Source organism: Pituophis catenifer, unplaced genomic scaffold (assembly GCF_029215685.1).
Source record: "Pituophis catenifer annectens isolate HBS135680 unplaced genomic scaffold, rPitCat1.0.hap2 SCAF_5, whole genome shotgun sequence".
NCBI classification, from domain to species: Eukaryota; Metazoa; Chordata; class Lepidosauria; order Squamata; family Colubridae; genus Pituophis; species Pituophis catenifer.
Window position 1 is genome coordinate 54,346,868 of NW_027256885.1, and position 17,004 is coordinate 54,363,871.

At 44.3% G+C, this 17,004-nt stretch overlaps 1 protein-coding gene across 1 annotated transcript in view; it reads left to right on the plus strand.

The window, feature by feature from the left end:
- The first annotated feature begins 7,529 nt into the window (after nt 1-7,529).
- Nucleotides 7,530-17,004, plus strand: part of SP2 (Sp2 transcription factor) — a 28,745-nt gene continuing 19,270 nt past the window's right edge. Inside the window, exons 1-5 of the mRNA XM_070944415.1 lie at nt 7,530-7,546; nt 8,337-8,412; nt 9,937-10,869; nt 11,245-11,557; nt 12,500-12,674. Coding sequence (XP_070800516.1) covers nt 8,350-8,412; nt 9,937-10,869; nt 11,245-11,557; nt 12,500-12,674 — 1,484 coding nt within the window. The 5' untranslated portion in view covers nt 7,530-7,546; nt 8,337-8,349. The remainder of the gene's footprint in view (nt 7,547-8,336; nt 8,413-9,936; nt 10,870-11,244; nt 11,558-12,499; nt 12,675-17,004) is intronic.

Consider the following 17,004-nt stretch of genomic DNA (forward strand, 5'->3'; position numbering starts at 1 on the left):
GGACAAGTATGGTCTTATTTTGTTGTTATTCAGTCACTAAATCATTTCCGACTCTTCACAACCCCATGGACTATAGCATGCCAGACCCCCCCGTCCTCCACTGTTTCCTGGAGTTTGCCCAAATTCATGTTCATTGTGTCAATGACACTATCTCAGCATCTCATCTTCTGCCATCTCCTCCTCCTTCTGCCTTCAATCTTTCCCAACATCAGGGTCATATCCAGTGAGTCCTCTCTTCTCATTAGGTGGCCAAAATATTTAAGCTTAAACTTCAGTATCTGTCCTTCCAAAGAACAGTCAGGGTTGATTTCCCTTAAGATTGACTGATTTGATCTCCTTGCAGCACCACAATTTGAAAGCATCAATTCTTCGGCACTCAGTCTTCCTTATGGTCCAACTCTCATAGCCATACATTACTACTGGGAAAACCATAGCTTTGACTATACAGATCTTTGTTGGCAAGGTGATGTCTCTGCTTTTTAATATGCTGTCTAGGTTTGCCATAGCTTTCCTCCCAAGGAGCAAGCCTCTTTTAATTTCATGGCTGTACTCACCATCTGCAGTGATCCTGGAGCCCAAGAAAATAAAAGTTGTCACTGATTCCATTTCTTCCCCTTCTATTTGCCAGGAAGTGATGGGACTGGATGCCATGACCTTAGTTTTTTTAATGTTGAGTTTCAAGCCAACCTTTGCACTCTCCTCCTTCACCCTCATCAAGAGGCTCTTTAGTTCCTCTTCGCTTTCTACCATTAGAGTAGTATCATCTGCATATTGGAGTTGGTGATATTTCTCCTGGCAATCTTAATTTCAGCTTGTGATTCATCCAGCCGGGCATTTTGCATGATGTACTCTGCATATGGTCTTATTAGGGTGGTGCAAAGGAAGCTGTAATTCTGAATGGACACGGACACTTGTGTTTCACCTAGTGGCAAATCCTTAAACTGTATTTTTTCTTAGGCTTGAAAAGATTGGTTTGAGAAGGCACTGACAGGTATAACATGCTTCTATACATGCTCTGAATGACCTTTTCCCTTTGGGATTTTAGTCACAGGACTATGCAGGATGCACAAAACAGTGCTTAGAAAAGGCTAAAAGACTTTTGTTTCTTCCTGACCCTGGTCATTCTGTTAACATCTTTCCATGGATCCTGCATTTTGTCAGTCATCTCCCTACCTTTGCAAGTTTATCTCCACAGCTGTAAAAACTAGAGGTTTGCTTTTGGAACACTCCTCATATACAGAACTTGATGAATAAGAGTTGCCTTGTGGCAATATGGGCAGCAAATAAATAAGTTTTCATAATTAGAAAATAGTTGCTACTTAGCAATTTAGAATGGATATTTGTAGGATGTGTCAAGCCAGTAGCAAGTATTGCCATCTTTTTAGTTTATTACATACTACAAATGTGTGAGCACCAGAAACAATGCATATAGTTTTATTTTGGTGCTCACAGTTTGTAAAAACGTTTGCCTAAATTCCATCTGGCTTTTAACCTTGTTGCAGAAAAATAATGAATGAATTGAATTTCGAGATCAGAAAAAAGCTTTATTTTGGCCAAAAGGTTCAGACATGCATTCTGTTTTACATTTTCCAGAGTACTGCTCCTGCAGTCCATAGCCGGGGTTTCTTCATTATCAGTTCCTTTTGACTGGGTGAAATTTCAATTATATCTCTCTTCGTCCTGTGGCCACGCCCCTTCCTCCCATAATGCACCAGTCTTTTCACTCAGTCACTAAAGGCTGGTGTGTTTTTCTCTCTTCGTGTTTAACTTTGTCTAAATTAGGTTTTTGGCGTTAGGCTTTTATTTATTTTTGTGTAGCTTTTTCCTATCGGTGAGAGCCTATATCAGCAGGAGCTGCAGGGAGTAAGAATCGGAGCTGGGGCGCCAGTCCACTCTCCCGCGGGGCCTCCGACGGCCGTCGGACCGCAGCTGGGGCTTTCCGACCCTTCGGGGCGGTTCCCTCCTTATTATAGCCGCTGGTGTGAGTGCGGGTGTCACGGAGCTCCGTTATCACCCCCCCACTCCACCTTTTGAATTTGTGTTTTTTCGCCTTGATTTCGGCTCTCGTAGAAGCGGCTCCGGAGCCTTGCACGGTTTGCCCTGCAGGCTCTGATGTGTATTCAGCACCCGTTTGTTGCTGCGGAGGGGAATTAGCGCAGCCGGGTCTCCCCTTTCGTGCCGAGCTTCCAGCGCTGAGGAGAACCTTTGGTCGTCGGACTCCAGAGCTTCGCGCTGTGTCCCGCTGCAGGTGGTGAGGGAGTGAGGCGCCCGTCCTTCGGGCGGCGCCTTTTTTGATCTATATAGCCGGGACTGAGGTGTGTTTTCTTGTGGCGCCATTACTGTGTGTCCGAGCACGCCCTGAGCTAACCGCAATTGGCCACGCTGTCCCGAACCTTGCGGGCGCCATTTTAGGGCTGTCATTGTTCCAGCGGCCATTTTCTGCCGAATTCCCGGCCCGTCGCCTCCTTCCCTTGTTTGTTCTCTCGAGCACGTTTATTTACTTTGGACGCTGATTTGCCCATTTTTAGCCTCATTGCCGCCCCTGTGGACTGGGACCAGAGGCTAGCCTTTGCTTTTACTGAGCCACGTTATTTCTCTGTCTCTGGGGACTTTTAGGTCTTTTTTCCCTGCGCCTTTTGGCTGACTAACTTCGTAACCCTGTCATTCAAGACCACGGGCGCCTCCTGTATATAGTTATTACCTTCTAAAAAAAAAAAAAAAAAAAGATCTGTATATATATATATATATAGTTCTTACCTTCTTAAAATGGCGGATGCCTACTTGTCCTCTGACTCAGAGCGGGAGCCAAGTCCACCTAGGGCCCCGTCCAAGCACAAGTCAAAGTCTCGAGGCAGGTCTACTGCTGTTTCCTCTGAGTCTCGCCAGCATAGACCTTCATCAGCGGCGGAAAAGGACACCCAGCGCCGACATAGAGCGCTTGAAAGACAATATGATAGAGCCAGACTGGCCACTTCAGCTTCTGTCTTCGCTCCTGGCCAGCAGCTATCCCCACAGAGTCACCTTGCTTTGACATCGGATGCTGTTCCAGGGCTCGGAGAGGATCGGGACGCCTCCACATCTCAGGCTCCGTCGGGCCCTTCTTGTGGCCTCACTAAGAGGACCTCATTGTCCTTGCCTGATGTTTCGTCCGTGGGCCTTGCAGAGCCCCATGCTACATCTTCCCGTCGAGCTGAGGCAACCTTTACCCCGACCACGGCGGGACTGAGGGGTTCAGAGGGGCAGTTACTGACTCCACAGGTGGATCTCCAGGCGGCGTTGTCCAATGCTCTTTCCTCCATATTGGCTGCGGGACTTCACCAATCTGTCCTACAACAATCAACCCCAGTTCAGCACTGTACTTCTCATTCCTCTGCTCCTGGTCGTTCCAAGTCTCCATCTAGATTGGGTCACATCTCGTCTGAAGACTCTGAGCAGGAGGAGGAGCCACCGGAGGAATTAGAATTCTCTGAAGATGAGGGTCTGGCACCGGACACTCCAGCTTTCTCCGGCCTTTTCCGACCCTCTTTGTTTAAGTCTTTGCTGCATAAAGCTCGACAGATCACCAATATGGGAGCCCCGCCTGCCGAACCTTCTGCAGCCTCAGCTCCTCATGAGGCCTTGTTTTCGTCATCCAAGCCCGGGAGGGATTTTATTCCCTGTCCTCAACTTTTTTCCGATGTTCTTCAATCGCCCTGGTCCCAACCTGGTTCTCTGATGGGTCCCACCAGTCTGGACAAGAAATTATACTGTGGGGCCCTGGAATTGGACTCTTTGTTATCCTTACCTGTGGTTGACCCTCCGATTGCAAGTCTCTCTTCTTCCTCACTCTTGCCTTCTGACGCTTTAGACGTCCTTAAGTCAGAGGACAGAAAGACTGAACTTTCCTTTCGCAAGGAACATCAATCCCTTGCCTGGACAATTAAGACGGCGACTGCTACGTCGTTCTTTAATAGAGCCACGTTGCTTTGGCTAAGGCAACTTCAAGAGAGGTTACCGCCAGAAGACACACGTCTTCACCAAGATATAAATAAAATTGTAGCTGCCACCGAATATTCGGCGGATGCCTCTTTAAATTCGGTGAAGTTCGCCTCGAGGGCTTTGGCCTCGTCTGAGACGTCTCGCAGACTGTTTTGGCTCAGAAATTGGAGAGCGGATGCCAAGGCAAAGTGGAAGTTGGCGGCAGCCCCCTTTCAAGCCCTGAACCTTTTTGGCCCTGCCCTAGATCCCGTCCTTGTCGAAGACAAGGACAAAAGGAAGGTGATGCCCGCATCTTCGTACCGCAGACCGGAGCGACGTTACGCACCCTATTCTCAACGTCAGCCCTTTCGTGCATCGTCGGGGTCGGGGGGCCCCTATTCTCAGCGCACTTTCTTTCCTGGGACCGACCGATCATCGGACAGACAGCGCTTCCGGGACAGGTCCAGGGCCAGCAGCTCTAGACGCCCCTTCCGTGGAGCGGGCTTCCGCCAGCCCTGTCGAGGCAAATATTACAGGATCCCATTGGTGGGCGCCTTCAACTCTTCGGTCACCAATGGGAACGCTCGACCAAGGACGCCTGGATTCTTCGGACAGTATCCCAAGGCCTAGCCATCGAGTTTCTGGGACGTCCTCCAGTTCGCTATGTCCGCTGTCCGTCCCACCTGTCCCCCGACAAGGAGGCCCTTTTGCGGAAGGAAGTTCTACACCTGCTCTTTATCCGTGCAATAGAACCTGTTCCACTGGATCAGCATGGCAAGGGCTTCTATTCGACTCTCTTTTTGGTCCCAAAACATTCGGGGGGTTGGAGAGCCATCTTAAATTTGAAGCAGCTGAATCTGTCGGTTCGCTACCGCAGATTCAAGATGCACTCCCTGGGATCCATCCTTGCTGGAGTGCGACGGGGCGACCTCCTCCAGTCTGTCGATCTCGGAGGCATATCTGCACTTTCCGGTTCTCCCGGCCCACCGCCAGTACTTGCGCTTCCAACTTGGGGAGGACCATTATCAATACTGTGCAATGCCCTTCGGCTTGTCATCTGCACCAAGGACCTTCACAAAACTGGTGGCGGTGGTGGCGGCCGCTCTTCGACTGTTACCCGTGAGAGTGATGTGCTATCTGGACGACATTCTAGTCCTGTCATCTTCCAGAGGCCAAGCATCTCGGGACCTGGCTCTTGTCATCGCGTCCTTTCAGGACCACGGGTTTTCGATAAATTTCCAGAAGAGTCATCTACACCCATCCACCGTTCTCCAACACTTGGGGGCGGTGCTCGACTCTGTTCAGGGCCAGGTCTCCCTATCCCAGGACAGGGTAGAGAGCATTCGCAACTTGATTCGGCTCATTCTCTCCAAACGGACTGTTCCTCTACTACATCTGTCCCAGTTGTTGGGGAAAATGGTCTCGTGCTTCTCGATAGTACCATGGGCGCGCAGGCACACGAGGCCGTTGCAGTGGTTCCTGCTGCCCTTTCAACGCACGGGTCGCAGCGACTCTCTCCACAAAGTCTCTCTTCCCCCTCAGATTTCCATGTCCCTCAACTGGTGGATGGGTCCCAACCTCCGTCTCGGCACGCAGTTCCTCCTTCCGGACCGGCTGACTCTGACCTCGGATGCCAGTCTCCTGGGCTGGGGAGCTCATCTCGACGATCAGATGGTACAGGGCCGCTGGTCACCTTCGGAACAAACGTTAAGCATCAACATCTTGGAGCTGAGGGCAATTCGCCTGGCCCTCTGTCATTTTCAGTCCCTGCTGCAGGGCCAACACGTCCTCGTCCTCACGGACAATATCTCCGCAAAGGCCCATATAAACAAAGAAGGGGGCACGAGGTCGAGGGACCTGATGCTGGAAGCAGAGAAACTCTTCGCTTGGGCCGAAGTTCATGTTCTGTCTCTGAAGGCCGATCACATCTCGGGCGTGGACAACGTCAGGGCAGATTGGCTCAGCAGGCAGATGATAGACCAGTCAGAATGGCAGCTGGATCCAGAGATTTTCCAGGAGGCTGCTTCCATCTTCGGCCTCCCGGTTGTGGACCTGTTCGCCAGTCCGGTGAACGCACAACTTCCCAGATTTGTGACGCGTTACCCATCTCAGTTGGCAGAAGATCACAACGCTCTACGGTGCCGCTGGCCTCCCAGCCTGTTGTATGCTTTTCCTCCTTTTCCGTTGATCCCCCAGGTAATTCGGAAGTTGTTGGAAGAACGTGCGGAACTTCTGCTGGTTGCTCCAAATTGGCCTCGTCGGCCGTGGTATGCCGACCTGGTGGCTCTGGTCGTGCTTCCCCCGTGGGAGATTCCACCGACCCGTCGCTCTCTGCGCCAAGGAGCAGTGTACCACCCAGATCCAGGATGGCTCCAATTGGCTGTTTGGCGTTTGAGCGGGTCATCCTGCGCAAGGACCGTCTCCCCGATTCCGTCATAACCACTATTCAGGCATCTCGGAGGCCCTCTACATCGCGTATATACGAGGCCTCGTGGCGGGCCTTTTGCGCCTGGTGTGCTGACAACTTGGTAGACCCTACGTCGGCTCAGGTCGTTGACATCCTCTGCTTCTTACAATCCGGCCTGGACAAGGGCTTGTCGCCGTCCACTCTTCGTAGACAAACTGCTGCTTTGTCCACTGTAGTTCGCTGTCCGCCTTATTCGTCTCTGTCTCACCATCCCCAACTCAGAGAATTCTTGCATGGAGCTATGAACTTACGTCCACCTCCGGTTCGTCGATATCCGACCTGGGACCTTTCTCTTGTGCTCCAAGCGCTTATGTGTCCCCCTTTCGAACCGCTGGGCTCCATCTCTCTTAAGCATTTGTCATACAAGGTCGCCTTCCTCTTAGCGATCACATCAGCCAGGAGGGTATCCGAACTTTCAGCTCTGTCAATCAGGAAGGATTTGTGTATTTTCCACGCTAATACTGTTGTTCTTCGCCTGGACCCGGTTTTTTTGCCGAAAGTGAACTCATATTTTCACCGTGCTCAGGAATTAATCCTTCCTGATTTCTGCCCGTCGCCCACACACCAACGTGAGAAGGATTGGCACACCCTTGACGTGCGCAGGGCTCTCCGTCGTTATATTCGCAGGACTGAGTCGTTCCGGAGAACGGAGGCCCTTTTGATATCCTTTCATCCACGATCCTTGGGCCAAAAGATATCTCCATCGACCGTAGGCAGGTGGATTAAGGCGTGCATCTCTACAGTTTATGAACGCCAAGCCAGGCAGGTTCCGTCTGGGAGCAGTACTCTGGAAAACGAACATTGTCTTACCTGAATGTTCCTTTTCGGAGTACTGCGACTGCAGTCCATCCCCTCCCTTGTTTTTTCTCTATTTCTATTATTGGATCACTGGTGTCTGAGCAGGTCTGGACTTGTTCTTGTTTTACTTTCCTGCTGGTTTTTTTCTTGGACTATTGTAGGTGGTCGCGCCTTCGTTCAAACACTGGTGCATTATGGGAGGAAGGGGCGTGGCCACAGGACGAAGAGAGATATAATTGAAATTTCACCCAGTCAAAAGGAACTGATAATGAAGAAACCCCGGCTATGGACTGCAGTCGCAGTACTCCGAAAAGGAACATTCAGGTAAGACAATGTTCGTTCTGAACAAAAGTCCTTCTTTAAGACACGTATCTTTATAGAACAAAAAACAGGAAATGTGAAATAAACCTCCTACATGTTAGGCTCTCTCCCTCCTCCCATTATTGCCTGAACAGGAAGATTAGTTAATTTCTTGTGGTTTTACTTCTTGAACTCTCCAACTGTAGAATAGTGCGTAACCTTGCGGTTTAACTTTTTGAATCCAGCATTTGTCTCTTATATTTACTAGTTAAAGGGGTCCTTCAGAGATCCTCTAGGCTGACCCCGTATTATTTCACTCTTATATCCAATTTCATTTTACTTTCTGCCTTAACCTTGCAGTTATTTGGCTGATTGTTTCTATTATGGTGAGGTAGCAGAAGGTCAGAGCTTATTTTTTCTTCCCAAATGTGATAAACAGCATGGGAAAATAGTCCTGCTAAGTTTTGATGACATCACTGTCAAATTCTCTCAAGTATGTTACAATTTTTTCCCAATGTAATAGTTTTTACACTACTTTTCTAATTCTAATGAATGCTGTCCAACTTTCTGTTTATTAGTGGTTTTGATATCTGTCAGCTTCACTGGCAAAAAATTGCATAAAATGGATTACAGTTCATTTAAATACTTCAGTTGTGGGTATAATTTTCCAGCTTTATGCTGTGGCTAATTTTAACTGAGACTGATGTATTATGACAAATTCAGTACCAATATCTCTTGTGCACATTGAAAATATTGCTATCAATATTGAAAAATTCAAATTAATCACAATTCTTTTCTTTTTTTCTTTTTGCAGATTTGGAGACAGTATGTCTGCCACTGCTGCAGTTAGCCCCAGGGAATACTTGCAGCCTGCTGCTTCAGCAGCTCAGGTGGGTTGTTTCTGTTGATGGTATTACTGCAAAAAAAATTGTATGTTTGGCCTGGAATCTTGCACTGTTGAAAGCTTTTTGGTGAAGGTGTTTACTGTACTACTAGCCTACAAATATATTTGCTGGTTTTATTTATTGGTCTAGAGCAAGTACAGCCTGCCCTATGTTTCTGAGTGCACATGGATGCAAAGAAAAGCAGAAAAGCACACAAATAGAACACATTACTTCATTACATAAAAGAAAACACATATGCCTTCTACTGGTAAAGGATTTGTAAAAAAAAAAAAAAAAGTTAAAGCCATGATCAATTTGCTTTCCCTAGCGTGTTTTGTCATCTACAGACTATTCCCTTCATACTTCCACTAAGCATCTTTTTACATATTTCCAGTGTGAAACTTGACAGATTTCTGCAATATTTTGTGACATAATTCTACTTCCTTATATCCATTTGGCTGTAACTTTTTCTTTATGGCAGAATGGAATGAAAGTTGCAGAGTAATATGAGAGGTCAGAGTGAAAGATAAAATAGAGCAGTATGCAGAAGGCCAGGTCTCAATAAAAAAAGGTTGTTCTACTCAAGTTATGAAAGGGCTGCCTCATCTATTCATAAGGAAAAAAGAGACCCTCTACCCTTGCAACAAAGGAGGTAGACAGTGTTAGAAGTCTGAATATTCCTTATTTAATTCCTCTTGGTATTTCATGTAAATGAATGGTGTTCTTTTTTTTTCCCCTTTTTGATAAAAAAGAGGTTCAGATCATTTGTTCCTGGGGTGGGGGTGGGGGTCTCTTCTAAATAATTCCAAGCTCCCTTGGCACCTGAACTCCATTCAAAGTCAATGAATCACCCTCCTTGTTTATGATATCAACAGTAAGTTCTTACTGCATATGATTCCAACACAGTACTAATTTCTGTTTGCAAAATGTTTATTGTGATAATTCAGTTTGGGGTGTTGCTTGATGAAAGTGGTAAAAGGTTTTCAATGCGGAATGAATAAGATAAATAAGAATAAATAATGTTAGTTTTTAAGGTATTAGGAGATGCTTTGTTCTACTGTGTATGGCTATTATATACAGAACACTCTCTCAAACTATTATGTACATTCATAATAATTCATATTTTGAATACATGTTAGCTGGAATACATGTTTGAATACATGTTTGTTGAACTCAAATTCATTGGAATAGATCAGAGGTCTTCAAACTTGGCTGGAGAATTCTGGGAGTTGAAGTCCACAAGTCTTAAAGCTGCCAAGTTTGAAGACCTCTGGAATAGATCCTAAATTAGTCAGGTTTTTGTTCTTTGCACTTCATGAGCCTGAAGCATTCCTCATTAAGTCTGGATCCAACTCTATTGATACTTGCTGATTTGAGAATCTGATGTTGTACTAACTTAATACAAGGCCCAAACTCTGTGTTATAAAAATCTGGGATTTTCTAATATTTCAGCTGTGTTATATTATCTCTGGAACACACTATTTGTCTCCACTGCTTTTGACACAAGCTTTTTCTCTTCCATTTCTGTAGGATTCTCAGCCATCTCCACTAGCCCTGCTTGCAGCCACATGTAGCAAGATTGGCCCTCCAGCTGTAGAAGCAGCTATTCTTTCTTCTGCTCCTCCTCAACCTGCTCCTCGGAAATTGGTTCCTATTAAGCCTGCTCCACTCCCACTAGGTTCTAACAAGAACAACATTGGAATCTTATCAAAAGGAAACCTCTTCCAAATTCAAGGTTCTCAAATGGGCACCTCATATCCTGGTGGACAGCTGGTATTTACAATCCAGAACCCAGCTGTAAGCAGCAAAGGAGCCCGCTCTCCTGCCAATATCCAGTATCAGGTGGTACCACAGAACCAAACAGCATCAGGACAGATGATTCAGGTGCAGCAAAATTTGGGCAATCCCAGCAATATCACCCCTTCTTCCTCTTCATCAGCTCATAGGCCTGTGCCAATAAAGCCAGCTCCAGCTCATAAGTCATCAGTAGCTGCTCTCCACAACACAAGCAGTGTTGTCAAGTTAACTGACACCAGTGGCAATGTTACACTTACTCTTCCAGTGAGCAATCTTGTAACTGCTGGGGAGACTAGTACTCAGACTCAAATTGTACCTGGCAGCTCCTCTAAGCCAAGCAGAAAAGCTCGAAAGAAAATGGTACCACAAGCTCAAACAACTGCAATGGCTGTGACAGAGCAAGTTGAAGCAGTCTTAATAGAGACTACAGCTGACAACATCATCCAGGCAGGGAACAATCTGTTGATTGTACAGAGTCCTGGCTCTGGGCAGCCAGCTGTGGTCCAACAGGTGCAAGTAGTTCAGCCCAAACAAGAGCAACAGGCAGTTCGGATACCCCAGCAAGCCCTACGGGTGGTCCAGGCAGCCTCAGCCACACTCCCTACAGTTCCCCAAAAGTCCCAACAAAACTTCCAGATACAGACAACGGAGCCAATTCCCACTCAGGTATTTCATTGAATGTCCCCCCACTTTTTTTTTTTTGCATATTTACAAATATTTTTATCAATTCAAACTATCATTGACAAAAGAGCCTCAGTTTGGAATGACCAAGAAATACATAATGACTAGAATTCTTGGGTGCAAAGAGGCTAGGAAAAAACTCCAGTTCTTCTAATAGAAAAAATAAATACATTATTTTAAGTACCAGTTTCCTATAAAAGCATTCATGAGGTATAAACAATTTGGCATGCATCTATTCTGATTATGTGATTTATAATCTACTATGAAAACTTGGTGGAGGGGGACTACTTGGAGGTTAAGTTCTACATTGCTTCCACACTAAGGTGCATCCTGTGATTCATTTTTGTGTCATTTTTTTAGGTCTATTTCAAGACACCTTCTGGTGAGCTACAGACAGTACTACTCCAAGAAGCCCCAAGCATAACTGTGGCCCCTTCTCTTGCTGTTGCCTCAGCCACAACCTGCAGCAGCTCTGTACCCCGCAGTTCCCAGTCAGGAGGAAGTACCAAAAAGACAGGGGCTTGTAAAGAGCGTGCTCTGCCAAAGATTGCCCCTGCTGGAGGCATCAGCCTCAATGCAGCGCAACTTGCTGCCGCTGCTCAGGCAATGCAAACAATCAGCATCAATGGTGTGCAAGTTCAAGGTGTTCCTGTTACCATCACCAATACTGGAGGTGGGATATATGATGCAATGTTCCTGTGATGTGCAATATTTCAATTTGTGATACAGTATCTTGGTTTTTTAAATTGCTTGGAATGTTATCAGCACAGAAAAATATAACTAGGGTTATGTATGTATTTACAGGAATTATATGGTCATGTATCTCATAATTCTAACAATAAAAAAACAGATAAAAACAGAAGTACCGTGCCCTACAGGTGCTAGACCAAACAACCTCCCAGTTCAACTTCCATCTTAGCCCAGTGCTAAGGTGCTTGAAGAAAGAGCCATGTCTTGGGGAATGGACACACCTAAGGAAAAAAGCATTTTATGTTCATTGTAATTTTGCACTCCTCAAAGGCCATTTTATTCTTGCTTTATTCTAGTAATAGGTGGGCATGCCTAAATATAATGGCATATTTATATTCTTATGCTATCATGGCTTGGTACATGGCTTCCTGGCTTTCAGAGGCTGACTCAAATTAGAATTTGTAGCTATAAGTATTGCATTCTTTCTGTTCTGTATTGTTGGTCGTGGGGGAGATGGCAGTAAAGGATTCCATGCTTCCTATCTTCATGAGGCTGGAAAAGGTATGAAAGCCTTAGTTTTCATAATGTAACAAAATGTGAAAACGTGCATTGGAGTTGGGTAGTAATATTGTAAACAGGAGCAATGAGGGCTTGAAACTATAGGAGCAATATAAATGTAAGTAAGATGAGAGGAGAAATTGGGTGTCTGGACCCAAGCAGGAATGAAATTTTGGAATGTTGAACTTGGGTGTTATTTCAAGCCTTGTGCAATTCTGACATCCAAAAAGGCAAGGGGAGAAAATGGAACTCATATTACATGATATTTCAGCCTGAGCTTGCATGGAGTTTTACTGAAATAATTGAGTGTCCATATTTTAACAGTGGAAATTCCCAAGCCATATCTTCTGCATTCATCTTTCTGCAGGCCAACAGCAGTTAACAGTGCAGAATGTTTCAGGCAATAATCTAACCATCAGTGGCCTGAGCCCTACCCAAATCCAATTACAAATGGAACAAGCACTCTTGGGAGACCTGCAGCCTGGGGAAAAGAGACGGCGGATGGCTTGCACCTGTCCTAATTGCAAGGATGGGGAGAAAAGGTAAAGTATGGGGATTGGGAGCAAAAAAGAAGGTTTAAGCCTTAAGGCTACCAACAGCTTCAGTTGCTGCTTTGTCTAATTAATTAATTCATACCCTTTCCCCTCTTTCTATCAAATAGTATTCTGGAAGTTATAATAATAAAAGCAGCATTTTAAACAGTTAAACATGGATAAGGTATGAAAATAACCCCCATTGAACAAACCAATTTATTTAGCAGAAGCCCTGCTTGTCTTTTATTTAAGATAAATGCAATTTTCTTGAAGAGGCTACTTTAAAGATATTACAAATATTTGGGAGGGGGTGAATATATTTAAATATTAAAACTAACACAGTATTATGACTACTGTGTTCAGGCATTCAAAAGTGTACTTCTTATCAGTAAGCTACGTGTTTCCGCATCCACCCACATTCCTTCACTTGCTTCACACACTCTTTTTCCTTTGTTCTCCTGCCAGCAAGGTCCGTCTTTGGACCGGCAGGAAAATTATTTTCAAAAATGTAACAATTAACTTTTCTTAGTTAGTGAGGTGTTTTATTTTCTTTATAACAAATAAATGAGTTTTATTAGAAACCTTTTCTCGCGTTTCTTTTCGGAATATTGCAACAATATTGTCGGAATATTGCAACAATATTGTCAGGGCATTTATTAATCCCATGTTTGGCTCTGGGACTAATTACCCTGGTTTAGAGGAGCTGGGTCGTGGCTTAATCCAAGTTGTCAATAATCTGAAAAGAAACGCGAGAAAGGTTTCTAATAAAACTCATTTATTTGTTATAAAGAAAATAAAACACCTCACTAACTAAGAAAAGTTAATTGTTACATTTTTGAAAATAATTTTCCTGCCGGTCCAAAGACGGACCTTGCTGGCAGGAGAACAAAGGAAAGAGAGGTGAAGAGCAAGTGAAGGAATGTGGGTGGATGCGGAAACACGTAGCTTACTGATAACAATTCTTGGCAAGCTACGGAGGGTCAGATAGTCCAGAAATAATGAGCTCAGCTGGTAAATAAAATAACGCAGTGACATTCCCCTTCTTTGCCAGTTGAGCGAATATCAGTTCATCATCAAATAAGGCACATCTTCTCACGCAGATACTCGTGTTGAGCTGCTGGAAGTGGTTTGTTGAGCATATCAGCAATTTGATCATGTGTAGATACATATTGCATTTTAACAAAACCTTTTTTCACTAAATGCTTTATGTTTTGGTAACGAATGTCAATGTGTCTGGACCTGGAACCTGTAAAATGAGATTCAGAAATATAAACCACCGATTCATTGTCTTCCATCACGGTGATCGGTCGGATCGGGTGTGTCCAGATATCTGTGACTAAAGCATCAAACCAAGTTAGGGAATTACATGCATCTGAAACACAAGCATATTCAGCTTCAGTAGATGAACAAGAAACAAAATTCTGCTTACGTACTTGCCAATAAACAGGACATCCATTTAAGAACATCATATAACCTGAAGTACTTTTGCGTGATTTCTTATCACTTGCCCAATCAGAATCTGCATAACAACATAATTCTGCATAATCAGTATGTGTTGGTTCTAACAATAACTTCAGATGTTTGGTGTATTTTAGGTATCTCAATAATTTCTTAATACATGTCCAGTGAAACTGTTTTGCCTTACCTACGTGTCGAGATAAGAGATTAACACTAAGTGCAATGTCGGGTCTGGTCCAACTACTAATGTATAACAGTGACTCAATGACTGAACGATAAAGTGTTTGATCCTCGAACTCAGGACTTTCTTCTTGTGTCAAGTTGTGAAAATCTGTTTGCATGGGTGTCTTTGTTGTGTTAGCATCTTTCATGTTGCAATGATGCAAAACTTGTTCAATTTTATCTTCTTGTGAAAGACTAAACCCCTTCTGTGTTTTTTCAATCTGAACACCTAAATAAGTGCTAATGTGACCTAATGATTTCAATGTGAAGTATCTCTGCAAAGCTTTGGCAAAAATTTCACTCATTTGCTTATTTGGACCAATATAAACAATATCATCAACATAAACAAGAACTATCTCATATGCATTGTTAGATCTTTTTGTGAACACGCACTCATCAGTTTCGGACTTAATAAAGCCCATTGAATTTAGTTTGTCAGTAAGACATAAGTACCACATTAAACCAGATTGTTTCAGACCATAGAGACTTTTGTTTAGGAACCAGGTATCCCCTTCTTGCTGTCGGAATCCTGGAGGACTTCTCACGTAGATCTCTTCGTCTAGGTCTGCATGTAGATAAGCCGTGTCAACATCAAACTGGAAAACTTCTAAACCAAGGATAGTTGCAGTTGCTAAAGCAATTTTTACACTCTCAGTTCTAACTGTCGGTGAGTAAGTATTTGTGTAGTCCTCAGGATAACGTTGAGCGAAACCCTGAGCTACGAGTCTGGCTTTGTACAGTGACTCACCATTTGGTTTCTTTTTGATTCTGTAGACCCATCGAGTGCCAATGATCTTTTTGTTTGCTGGAGGTTTTGCAGGTGTAAACACTTTAAGTTTCTTTAGACTGTCCATTTCAGCCTGCATTGCCTCGTACCATTTGTCTTGCTCTGAATCAGGGAGCTGTTTGATTTGTGTGAAATTATCAGGTGGAAGTGTAACATTGCAAATCAAAGGCAAGGGTGCTTTTGTCAGTTGCCAAGAATATCGTTGTGGAGGGATTCCTTTTGTGGCCCTCTTGGAACGTCTCGGAACAACTGTCCAATCTTCTTCTACTTCGTCCTCGTCCTCACTTTCGTCGCTAGCGTCAGCATCCGCGGCTTGCGAAGACGGAACATCGGGTTGAGAAGAATCAGTGGAATCTTGATCATCAATCTGCGTAGCATCAGCAGTATCATCTCTGGGAAAATAAACTCCAGGATCATTGGAATGAATCCTGGACCAGTCAATATCTTCTTCAAAATTAGCAGATTGGGAAATCACAATTACATGTTTAGAGTCAATAAATTTGCTCCATTTTGAATTATCATCAATACCCATAAATCTCAGTCTCTTTGCTGCTGGACCTCCTTTTCTTCTTTGAGCTAAGGGAATGTTCACCATAGCATATGAACCAAAAATATGGATGTTTTTAAGATCGGGCTTGTAGCCATACAACATGAAGAAAGGAGTCTGATTTGTTACACTGCTCCAAGTACGGTTGACAATGTAATTTGCATACTTGATAGCTTCACCCCAGTATATCTTATCAAGGTTGGCGTCTTCTAGGAGACAACGCATCATGGTTTGCAGTACCTCTCCGTTGTGAGCCGGTGTGTCAGGGGCCGAAGTCTGATGAATAATTCCATTCTTACGCATCCAATCCTGGAAACGCTGAGACATGAACTCGGCACCACGATCACTCTGGATTCTGGCGATGCGAACTTGATGTTGGGTAGAAACAAGGGTTGCAAAGTCTTTAAAGATCTGAAAAGTCTCTGATTTTTCTTTCATAGGATATACATATCCATATCTAGAGTAATTATCAACAATTGTTAGAAAATATTTTCTACCACCAAATGATGGCGGGAATGAACCAACTATGTCAATGTGAACCAAATCAAAAATGCGTGTTGACAGGCGTGTAGCGCGTTTGGGAATGGCTGCTGCTTTGGATTTGGCCTTCTTGCATACAGCACAATCCAAAAACACCTTACACCCCTTTAGATCCAAACCTTTTGCGAACTCCGGCATCTTCCTAAGAACACGGAAACTGGCATGCCCCAATCTTCTATGCCATTTGTGGATACACCTGGAATGCAAAGGTTTACCTGTTAGTGAATTCTCAACATTAACATTTTTATGCGGAACCTCAGGCTTGCTCTGAGCAACCTGTTTACCAACTCTATTTTTGTTGGCTTTAGGAGCCTTAGGAATAGCAACAGGATCTCTCACTGGAGCATCTGTGCTCTCCCCTTTTGGAGTTTGCATACTTGCCTGTGTTTGTTTTTTAGGCTTTGGCTTTAAATAATAAACACCACCAATTAATATGGTTTCAGCAACAATATCTCCATCTTTAACTATGTAACTTGCTTTTTTGAGGTGGTGAACTTGGAACTTTAACATTCTAGACAAGTGATACTGACTAAGCAAATTACTGGTTGCTGTTGGTATGTAATAAACATCAGGAATGAATGCATCGAGCTCTTCAACATAAACAGTTCCTTTTCCTTTGACCTGACAAGGATGATTTGAAAAAGAATAAAGTTCACGTAGTTCTGGTTCAGGCTCGTGCATTTCTGTGAAAAGTTCCTTTCTATAGGTAACATGCAATGCTGCACCACTGTCCAAAGTCCACAGGAGTCTTCTGTCGTACTCTGGTTGAGGTTGTGGATCATTGG